General features: G+C 43.0%; 1 protein-coding gene across 8 annotated transcripts in view; it reads right to left on the bottom strand.

Annotated features, from left to right (window-relative positions):
• Positions 1–2,575: 2,575 nt before the first annotated feature.
• The window catches only part of ST3GAL5 (ST3 beta-galactoside alpha-2,3-sialyltransferase 5), a 29,252-nt gene continuing 19,997 nt past the window's right edge, over positions 2,576–11,830 (bottom strand). For 6 of the 8 annotated variants that reach the window (XM_062613516.1, XM_062613518.1, XM_062613515.1 and 3 more), the window contains 4 exons: positions 10,270–10,613; positions 7,891–8,077; positions 6,927–7,085; positions 2,576–5,226 (listed from right to left, as the gene is read on the bottom strand). In XM_062613516.1, coding sequence (XP_062469500.1) covers positions 4,963–5,226; positions 6,927–7,085; positions 7,891–8,077; positions 10,270–10,613 — 954 coding nt within the window. In that variant the 3' untranslated portion in view covers positions 2,576–4,962. Of the gene's footprint in view, positions 5,227–6,926; positions 7,086–7,890; positions 8,078–8,639; positions 8,762–10,269; positions 10,614–11,830 lie in introns of those variants that run through there. The other 2 variants (XM_062613520.1, XM_062613519.1) reach the window with 2 other exon arrangements.

The raw sequence follows: 11,830 nt of genomic DNA, 5'->3' as shown, positions 1-11,830 counted from the left end.
GAGCTTTGTTCTCCTAAAAAGAGAGGCTTTGTACTGACACCTCATGACACAAAGACAGCTTTATTCTCCTCAAAGGCATGTGGAGGAGCTTGGAAACAAGTTGGTTTTGGCTCAGGGACAGGAGAGGCAAGGCTGTGAAAATGAATGATCAGGGATATGACCCCAAAGGGAGGTAAACCACCTACATTCAGCCTTGCTGAAGCCTCCAAGCCTGAGCAGCTCTAATTCCAGTTCACAGGGTGGAGATTGGAAGTGTTGGCAGGTATGAGAACTGAATCTTTCAATCAAGATTCAGCCACAGGGGGGTTTTGTTACACCAAAAGAGGTGATGCACAAGTGCTCGGGCAAGAAGAAAAGGGTAAATCAACCGTAACGGGCAGGTAGGTGGAGGTGAACAAAGCCTATGGGTCCTGCCTCTCCACACCCCCCCTGAAAATCCAGTCCTGAGGATTCCTGGTTTGCTTTTCAACATAACCTATACAACTTGTCATAACACAGTTGACTTAATGCCACCTGGACTGTCAGAGCTTCCCCTGATCATGTCAGGACCAGCTGATGAAGAACACACACCAGGTCCCCACCAAAAGACCTCGCCATGCTTCAGACCCTGCTCACAGCGTTGTTTTAGGGAAAATAAACCAGGATGGGGCAGAGAACGCAGGGCACTCTGCTTCTAGCAAGTGCCTCTGAAAGGTGATTACACAATGTGTGAGCAAGCCCCTTGGGGACTTGATGAACGGGTCACCTCCCTTCTGACACCTGATGAGACATGGGCAAGGCTGATGCTGAACCCCTCAAACCTGTTGCGACCAGGATGTGTTCATAGACATAAACTTCTCGAGCTTCGAGAACTTCCAGGTCAAGACCTTCACTACTGCAAGAAGGTAAATGTTTGGACTGAAGTAGCTGCAGAGCAACAGGGCTGCATTTCACAGCTGGGCTTGGCTGTCCCTCTTCAAACCATTTCATCCTGCTTGGATCTGGTCAAAAGTGACTTCAGGTAATGGTTTCTTCAACAGTGCCTAGGCTTTTCAGCAGCACCATTTTCAAATATCACAGACTGGTTTGTGTAGGAAGGGAGCTTAAAGCTCATTCAGTTCCAACCCCCTGGATTTATGTCATAATAAAAGAGCTATGTGGAATACCATCACATACAAAGTTCGGAAAGGCAAGAGCCTTTCCAGACAACAGAAATTTCAGAGGGCAAGATCCCAGAGTTAGTAAAATCCATTTGATATTTCAAGTATCAAACCTTGCTGCTGGCAGGCTGGAGGCAGGAAGTCACAGCATCACATTGGTGTTAGTCTTAAGAGAGATGCAAGAGCTCTTCCTTCATCTGCCCCTTACAGCAAGCACAGAGATCCCACTCCCAGTGTGCAGCTGCCTCCTCTGATCCCCTCCCATCTCCTGCTGTAGATCCAACTGCAGCACGAGAGCTGAAGCTATCAGCACACATCCATCTGCTGAAGAGTCTCAACTGCTTTCTTCAGCATCTCAGCAGACAACCCTATGAGCTCAATGTCTAGCTCCAGTGTCAACTGCTCACAGACTGCAACCACCCTCCTCAGCACCCTCCCATTCTGTCAAGCAGCTCTATGTGTCTTCTCATGCAAGAACAAACAAATCATTACCTGTGGTACTCTTCCAAGGAGGCATCAGTTTGTCTCCAGCCGAAGATAAACCAGCTGGGTGCAGGACTCCTAGAAACACTGCAGAAACAGCACCAAAAAGTTCCACTTGGTAACTCAAAGCTCCCGTTTGTTTGACCAAAACAAACACCCTGTTCATGTCCTCTGCTGTTCCCTATGTGGGTCACACAAACCTGAATACATTGAAAGAAAAAGCTACACAGGTTATCTAAATCTTCAAAACAGTTTCAGAATTGTTTAGTCCTAAGAGAGTTTCTACTTACCCCACCTGAAAGATGAAAGCATAACAGATAATGCAAGTACTTCACCACTCTAAATCCAAGGGAGGACAAAGTTGAAGCTATGTTCTCTGGCAAGGCTTCAGTATCAGAATAGGTCAGACACATATTTAACTACGATAGCTCCTACCAGAGTTACAAAGAGAATTCCTGATGTGGAACACTACTATCACAGCTCCAGATTCTTCGTTGGCTTTTTAAACAAACACCATTAAAGCCTATCAACAAGGGATGATGCAGATTCTTTGCAAAGCATAAGATCTGGGGCACAGCAACACAGAGACACAAACAGCTTCTGTTCATAGATCACCTCCAGCAAGACTGAAGCACAGACCAGATGCTGCTTCCATCACTGGAGGAGACACAGCCTTAAATTTAAGTGCTATAACCCAGTCTCATCTACTTGAAGTCACAATCCTGGAAGCCTATGACACGGCCAGTGTTGACATGGACTTTCTCTTCCAGGCATCAAGAGATGTAACTACACCAATAGGTATTAAAAGGTGTCAATAAGGGAGAAAGAGTTGCCATCAGTCACTAACTCCCCTCTTCCCCAGTGCCTGGGATTGCATAAAGCCTTTCAGTTGGACCAGTAAGACATGTAAAACCCTTAAAGGAGGCAGAACAAATTGCAGGCAGACAACTACAGAAGTAGAAAGTGGTTTCATCAGTTTATTGCTTTTTGCAACCTGAACTTTGCTGCTATTCCACATATGCTCAAGCCTGCACAGACATACTCAATGCAGCACACACCACCACAAAGAACAGTGTTTTATCACGAGCCATAAGACTAGTGGGAAAACAATTCCAATCCTACCTCGACATCATTTGAGGGTTTGACAGTAAATAGAGCATCTCCAAAAAGCTATTGACATTTACATTGATAGATCAACTGATTACTTTTAAGTTACTGGATAAAGCAAACTGGTGAGGGACCAAGTGCTTTGAACACAATTTGGTGCATTCAGGATGCCCCCCAATGCACATGTTCTGGGATCCTCCAAAACTTCAGAACACCAAATGAAACTAAGGTACTTTGCTTCCAGTTTAAATACCAGGAGAAAACAATAAGCACATTTTAATATATTAACTCAAAGACTATCTGTATAAAACTCTTCCCACTTGGAATATTTTTAAATTAAACAATATAATTAATATACTTACAAGAAATAAAATAAGAGCTGAAATTTATTGCTAGTACAAAAACTCATGGTTTTCATGGAGAAGTTAGATTACTATTATTGCTATAAACAGACAGTGCCAGAGACAAGCATTTGTTCCCCATCCACAAGTGGCTTTCAAGGACATGCAGTTACTCAGGACTTAGGAAAGATGAGGTCCCACAACTCTTCAGGGTTACGCTTTATGATCTGATGTTATTTTACTGCCTTTCAGTATAACAGTGAGACTCAGTTTGCTGCTCCTGTGGTCTAACAGTATCATACATTAGATCTTCTCTCCGTGTAATTAAAACCCAAAAGTAAAAAAAAAATCCAACCACCCTCATCTTGCTCTCCCACATTCAGAACTACAATTACATCCATAACTCCACCCATAGCAAAAAAATAAGTGCGAATGTTCACCATGTGGAGAGTCTCTGACAAAGAACAAGGTTTCAAGGCCAAGCTTTGATCAATTTGCTAACAAGCTTTCATTCCCAAAGAAAGCTTTTCACACAGAGATTAACATTACTCAGTGCAAACACAGTCATACCTACTACTCTACTAGTAACAAAAATGAACATCAAAACCTTGCTGACAGATCTGCAGAGTCCAGTTTCTTTGCAATGCACTGATCTCCAGTCACAAGAACATGAATCTATAGCTTTGGGGTTAAGGATGCCGTTTCCAGCAGGTATCTAGCTTGCTGCTAGTTCATACTACTTCCTCAATGTGATTTTGTTCTTAACTTACACTCACCCAATTGTTGACTTAAAAGCTGATACAGGAAAGCAAACAACTCTACTTCTCCCTTCAATTAAACAGTCAACACTAGAACCCCTAAGGGTTATCACCATTGTAAACTATTAAGGTTACAGTATCTGTAATGTATTACTTAAGGATCATACAGTAAACCAGTGGAAATTTTAACCTAGTCATAGATCCTGTTGCTCCTAACTGGAAGGTTCATGGAAAACAGTGTTCTATAGAACCAGCAATTCTCATGTCACTTAAAGAAAAGAAAAAGGGTAGATTTTGTATTAATGCCACTTTAACTGGGCCAGCTGAACTCTGCTGCACATCAAGTAGTTAGAAGCATTTATCTGGGTCTTAAGAAATGGAAATGACAAGTGATCTGGTTCAAGTGAAAGCCTCCTAGTGGCTAAATCCTCATATAGTGCACCCTGGGCCCAAACATGCCTCATGATGAAGCAGGATTCTAACCCAAAACGTTAATGCAATGATTTTAATATAAGTCATGAATGCCAAAGCACCAAAGTACTTACTGTTCAGTTGTTGCCATAACAGTTCCTTTTCCTTCACCTTCAATCCCACATTCCTCCTTCGCATCCCTCCCCCCAAAAAATATTAGTACAAACCCAAATGAATATAAATACTAAAGGAGGAAACACAATGCTCAACCTGCAAGAACTGGGAGACTTGAGAAGCATTCACCTTTCTTTTCATGGCATGCATGAAAAGGAGTCAGACACCAAGAACTGGATCAACAGAGACAGTAGTTCAGTGGAGAAAACCCTCTTGTATGCTGTTAGACGACTCAGGTTTAGCATTGTGCGTACTATATACATCTGAAAACAGAAACCTCTGCTTTTCTTCAGACAACTTAAAACATTACATATTTTAAATGAATATCTTTCAAATCCAAGTCGTATTTACATGGTTATTCACAAAAAATGTGCAAAGTAAAATCTGACAGCAAAAGACATTTAAAAGTCCAACAAAATGACATTAAAAAAAAAGCAGAGATTCCACGTCCAGTTTATACACACTTTAAATACCTAAAGACAGTGAAAAGGTTGCTCCAGCTCCACCTCTGGAAGTTTAACACATCCAAACCACACTGCACTTCAATCACTAGCTGTCTGTGCCACAGAACTCACAATGTATGCCACCAGTGAGGTCTTTGACAACCTTTTCTTTGATCAGTTTCTGCAGGAATTTGGTTTCACTTGTCACATTGTGCATAGTTTGTCTGTTCATGGCAGCCATGCAGAGGTTGTTGTAGTAGTGTAAAGGTGTGCTGGGCTGATCCAGGTCGTAGCCAAATCCTGCTAAGCTCACTTCGTCACATAAATGCGTGGCCAGAACAACTGCTGTGACCCCAATTGTAGGTACATTCTGAAAAGGGGGGAGATAAATGAAGCCTGCTGAATTGAAACATTCACCTTTGCTGGGTTTTGGAAACACTAACGGCTTTGTCTATTCTCTCTCCTCACTTAAAACTGAGATCAGTTGAACAATCCAAACTCAAATCACTTACAACTAAAGAATCAAATAATCAAGTAAAACTAAAAACTTCCGGGTCAAATACTAACACAACTTGAGTATTTGCCTTTAACAAGACTTTTGGCTATGAATACTGACATTATTATGCAGGCAACGTGCCCCATTACTGTGTAGTTAAACCACAAGTGAACCCTCGCTCCAACCACTCAGCTCCCAACATGCAGCTAAACTTGACATTTCCTGATGTACTGCAGTCTTGGGCAACAAGCTCTCTAACAGGATTCTTCAGAGTATCCCACTGAGCAGCCTGTGAAGAAGGCAGGTATACTACAATTCAACTAAAAGATAGCTTTATGCATTAGGTCATTTTAATAACTAAATGTGAGAAGATGCTTTACACATTTGTGCGCTAGCAATACCATTAAATGCTTTCCCATAAGAGGTACAAAGATGATGGTTATTTTCTCACAGTTCAAGAGAACTAGTGACACCCAATTTCTCAAACAAATAATGAGAATAACAAAAATGCAGTGTGTAATTAGACTGGGTGATTCATCACTCCATACTATGGCTAGAGCAAAGGACAGGGAGGATATACCCATGTGGCCAGCCCAGCAGCTGGAAGGCTGCTTTCCGCTGGCCTGGTTTTCATACTCTCTGCAGCTGGGGACACACCTGTCCATAGCTAATTAATGGCTTGATTTAGCAGGGCTGCTCTTAACACATTTAGTGTACATCAAATGCTTGTTTTGAATATTTAACACCAGTCACAATAATGGGTGAGTGAACAAACAGTACTGCAATGAATTTATCATAGACTGACAGAATGGTTTGGGTTGGAAGGGACCTTAAAGCTCATCCAGTTCCAAGCCCCTGCCACGGGCAGGGACACCTTCCACTAGAGCAGCTTGCTCCAAGCCCCTGTGTCCAACCTGGCCTTGAACGCTGTCAGGGATGGGGCGGCCACAGCTTCTCTGGGCACCCTGTGCCAGCGTCTCAGCACCCTCACAGGGAAGAGCTTCTGCCCAAGAGCTCATCTCGGTCTCCCCTCTGGCAGGTTAAAGCCATTCCCCTTGGCCTGTCCCTACAGGCCCTTGTTCAAAGCCCCTCTCCAGGTTTCCTGTAGCCCCTTTAGGCACTGGAGCTTCTCTAAGGTCTCCCCTCCAGGAGCCTTCTCTTCTCCAGGCTGAACCAGCCCAGGTCTCTCAGCCTGGCTCCAGAGCAGAGCTGCTTCAGCCCTTACATCTCCACAGCCCTTCTCTGAGCTCACTCCCACAACTCCACATCCTTCTTGTGTTGGGGACCCCAGAGCTGGACACAGTATTCCACGTGGGGACCCATGAGCACCATGACATTTGACGTCAGCATGCACAGGCATAACGCCTCACCTAAAAAGGTGAGCTGAAATCCTACTTCAATTTCACACAAGAAAACACAACAGTCCTTTGAGAGCACATTAATTTCCTATTACTCGAAATCAGTTCTGAAACTCCCCAGAGAAAACATACTGAAGGAAGAGCCCCAAATGTCTACCAGTTCCTCGTTTTACTTTCTATTTTACAGTTTCCCTCACCTAAAAGGAAGCTTCTTACCTTATCCCAACCCCAGAATTTGGATCGAGGTTCAGGGAACTGTAGAATGTCCAAAGCTGTCTCTTTGATGATGACTGGATTCAGAATCCGAAACTGCTTTGATGCAAAAGGAATTTTCTCAGCAACCTCCTTCCAAAAGAAGAGTCTCACCCACAGAGGCTGAGAGAAAGAAAACACAGTTCAGCAAAGGGAAACTGAGACTGCAGAGTGTCTGGCAGACACAGCACACAAGTGCTAGAATTCATCAGGGATTCAGTTTCTAGCTGAGGTGGTTCAGAAACACCAGTGTACCTCAACTATTAGGTGTTAAACTTCACAAGCGGGCTTCTCTCTCAATCATAGAGCACTTTTTCAATCTGTAGCCAGAAAAACCTAGCTACTGGTTTTCACCTGGCAGAAATGATCTTCCCACAGACCGAAGGAGGTGGAAACCACCCATTTAAATAGTTTCAAAATATGGAACTTCTCTACCAGTTCCTTTGGAATCTCTGCACTTCTTTAAATAGTCAGTGAGAAATAAACAACCTCTTAACTTTGGAACCACAGAGAAATGTGAACTAAGAACTGTGATGCTTCAATCACACATTATGTATGTGTGCATGTATGCCTATTGTAGCAGCAGACTTAGATGGACTGGAATCCAAAAATTTCCTTTCTATTTCAGGCTCTGAAGACTTGTTCAAGTCACTTAAACCAGATGTGAAATGAATCCAACTTTAGTAAGCACTAGATAGGCCTTGTAGCTTGGTGCAAACCACCAACAGCTGCACAAAAGTGTTACTGTCAGCATGGGGCTTCAACATGAATGCTGGTACTACCAGTAACTAGGAGACAGAGCTAAAACCATCACAGTTACACAAAAGATCCTCAGTACACTAAACCAGGAGGTAAGAGATCAGTCAGCTTCTTCACCATTAGAAAACAAACTAAATTCATACAAACATAACAGTGCCAGGTTACATACCAAGGTTTCGTTTTTAACCATTGCCTGAAGCCAGTTGAAATCAACACTTTTAAACAGAACAGCCACAAACAAGCTAGCAGGAGGGTACTCGTGTTCAGAGAGAGGGGCTCCTTCTGGGTAAGTCATCCGGATAGTAGTTTTGTTACCAACGTGATCTGTGTATCCTTGAACTGGTGCATCATTTAACCTAACAACAAAACCACCAGAACAGAGAGAAACTGTATTTAATAAGCATAGGTTACAATCTCATGAGAACATTAGACACTGAAGCAAAGAACTTTTATCTGGCCCAGATAAGAGTGGAGTAGAGTGTTTCCTCAGTATCTCAGTGTTCCTTATCTCGCTCATCCATCCCTGATCTTTGGGAGGATGCCAATCCTATGAATAGATCATCTGGCACAAGTGGAAAACTTCAAGAAGAAAAGCTTGGATTGGAAAGTAAGCAGTGCAAAGTTTAATATCCATTGCCTTGTGCCAACTCAGAGGGGCTTAAAAAGAGGAAGGGAAAGAAAACACACAGGAAGCTGCCTGTGTTATCTTTTTTTACATATATGCACACATGAGTATTACATAAAGACATTTAAATTACCAATGCAGTGTAATGCATCCTGTGGATTTACATCATTCCAGCTAACCTAAAATGTCACATGTAGCACACTGCTGACAAGAACAGCATCATCCAGCTCCATGTGTAGTTCTACAGAACAGCCGAAGTCCCACAAACTTTTCTGTATCAGCAGAAAAGTCACCTTCATGCTGCCAGCTCTAACTTCAGAGAGCAGCAAATGCAAGTTCCCTGCCCCTCCATATGCTGACAGGTTTGTCTGCCTTTGTGTCAGTGCTTTTGACTCACTGTATAGAGCACTCCCCTAAACACAGCAATTAACAGAATCACAGAACAGGTTGGGTTGGAAAGGACCTTAAGATTACCTAGTTTGAACTTCCCTGCCGTGGGCAGGGACACCTCACACTAAACCATGGCACCCAAGGCTCTGTCCAACCTGGCCTTGAACACTGCCAGGGATGGAGCATTCACAACCTCCCTGAGCAACCCATTCCAGTGCCTCACCACCCTCACAGTAAACAACTTCCTCCTTATATCCAATCTAAACTTCCGCTGTTTAGGTTTGAACCCATCACCCCTTGTCCTATCGCTACAGTCCCTGATGAAGAGCCCCTCTGCAGCATCCTTTTAGGCCCCCTTCAGATACTGGGAGCTGCTCCAAGGTCTCCACGCAGCCTTCTCTTCTCCAGGCTGAACAGCCCCAACTTTCTCAGCCTGTCTTCATATGAGAGGTGCTGCAGCCCCAATCATGCTCGTGGCCTCCTTAGTTTACAAAGCAACCTGGGGAAATGCTGGTGTTAAGTTTATCTGTGACTTCACACAATTCAAAATAAAGTTCAAACAGCAGCATTCAGAAGGCACAAATACAGAGCATGTGTTCCTTTCATTCACATGTTAGAGAATATGGGTAATCACAGAAAGCACACACTGATGTTGTAAAGATAAGGAAAGATAAGCATGCTGTACAGTGTGTAAGCAAACTGGACGCTGAAGCACCAATTATTTTTTTACTGTGTTTGAAAAAGCTGTTATAAAATCCTTCAAATAGGCATTCCAACTAACCAAGAGGAAAAGACAGAGGCGAGTCCTAAAGCCTGCCTCTGAAAGCTTGAACATTTGAATGGATAATGCCAGGTTTGTCTACCTTTCTATAATTTCACTGGTTTCCATCTCATTTCTGCCCATGGATGTTTTGCATGTGAAGTCTACAGGCTGAGAAAGTTGGGGCTGTTCAGCCTGGAGAAGAAAAGGCTGCATGGAGACCTCAAAGCAGCTTCCAGTATCTGAAGGAGGCTACAAGGATGCTGGAGAGGGACTCTTCATCAGGGACTGTAGTGATAGGACAAGGGGTGATGGGTTCAAACTGAAACAGAGGAAGTTCAGGTTAGATATAAGGAAGAAGTTCTTTACTGCGAGGGTGGTGACACACTAGCACAGGTTGCCCAAAGAAGTTGTGAATGCTCCATCCTGGGCAGTGCTCAAGGCCAGTTTGAACAGGGCTTTGGTGATATGGTCTAGTGTGAGGCATCCCTGCCCATGGCAAGGGGTTGGAACTGGATGATCTTCAGGTCTTTTCCAACCCAAACTGTTCTAGGATTCTGTAATCACACTGAATTCCTGTCTTGTGAACAGGACAATTTATTTTGCTAATAAAATTCCAACTTCCATCAAATCACAAGTAAATTTCTCAACAGCACTTTCAGGAAGTCTTATAAGCTGCATAAATGTTGATAAATACTTCCCCCCTTAAAACCCAAAGTCTGCTCATAAAATAAAGTTGAAGTAGTTGGAATCTTTAAATGGAAAATACATACCTTATAACAATATCAAACTGATTCAATAAGTGACCCAGCTCTGATCCACGAAGAATTCCACCACTGCCAACAACCACACAACGCTTACAGTGCTTTGACTTCAAATCTTCTGGTAAATCATGCTCAGGTAAGAGTTCAAGGAGATTTTTAAGCTTATCAAAGAACTTGTGGAATCCAAAAGGAGGCTCATATTTAAATAAAGCTTCATCTTCATTTATAGTTTTCTTTACAAAAGGAGATACATCCATGCTGTATTTCTCTGCAAATAACTTCCCCATTTCTTTCTTTACATACGAAGGTCGACATTCCTCCTGCAACGCAGCTCTGGCATATTGTTGTGCTCTCTAGAACAAAACAGACATGGTTTCAGGCAGGAAAGCCAGCTTCAGGAACATACAAAGTCCTCTTAATGCAATCTACCAACAGTTTAGCAAAAGAGGGGTTTCTAAAGAAAGCTTAAAGGAGGAGATAAAAGACATTTTAAAGCACTCACTCAAATGTAGATGCTAACCAGTGCAGGGTGAAAACCTGCAAAGGGAAGTCCCTCCATCCAATCACTTAAATCTGGAAAGGCGGTTTTCTAAAGAATTAATTAGGTTAGTAAGAGTGATAGGTAGAAAGAAGTCATTTGAGAACATCTGTACTGTTACTCACAAAATCAGATGTACCCCTACCCATCTAACTCAGCAAGGCAGCAAGCAGAATTCCACTCCATTGCTCAACTGCATGACCCAAGTTCTGCCTGTGGAAGGATTTTACCAGAGACACATCCACTGGGGAAAAGCTCTGCAGTGCCAGGCTGGACTTGCTTACTAACCAAAATGAAGAAACACTTCTTCCATAAATACTGCTAAAGTAGTATTGCTGTAATGACTAAAACCCAACTTTGAAAGGAATGCGAGGTGGGGGGTGTTTCACATCTTCACTATGACAATAGCAAGGCGCTTGCAGCAAGTGCCCAGAGAAGCTGTGGCTACCCCATCCCTGGCAGTGTTCGAGGCCAGGTTGGATGGGGCTTGGAGCAACCTGCTCTAGTGGAAGGTGACTCTGCCTGCAGCAGGGGGTTGGAACTGGATGAGCTTTAAGCTCCCTTCCTGCCCAAACCATCCTGTGATTCCATGATTCTTTCAAGGACTAGCACCAAAACAAGACTACAGTTCCACACTGCATAAAAAGATTAAGCTGTCAAATGAAACTACACATTTTACCATACCAACGTAACTACTCGTGTAGTTTTTAGAAACCTGTAGTGGCAAGCCAGTATCTGCTGTAAGAAAGAAGGCAAACAGCAAAGGTATTATTTTTATCAGTTAAAATAAAATCTTTTCGTATGCTCTCTTCCCCCAATCAACTCTGATCTTTTCTCCCCTAAAATTAAAAGAAAACATGAGCAAACACAGGACTCCGACTCAAGATTCAAATCTAGTACTAACTCAGTTGTCCATCTGTGCTGTTGAGGAAAGGGAAGTGTGTACGTAGGTGTACCAGAAGGGAAGCTGTGCTTCTTTCTTTTTTAACCAAGATTCTTCTACAGAACTGCCTCTGTCACCCTTATAAAGGT

Source organism: Pezoporus occidentalis, unplaced genomic scaffold (genome assembly GCF_034315485.1).
Source record: "Pezoporus occidentalis ecotype Australia unplaced genomic scaffold, CSIRO_AGI_Poc_V1 ctg168, whole genome shotgun sequence".
Taxonomy (NCBI): domain Eukaryota; kingdom Metazoa; phylum Chordata; class Aves; order Psittaciformes; family Psittacidae; genus Pezoporus; species Pezoporus occidentalis.
The sequence above is the reverse complement of the archived record's forward strand: the minus strand, read 5'-3'. Positions and strand labels throughout refer to the sequence as shown.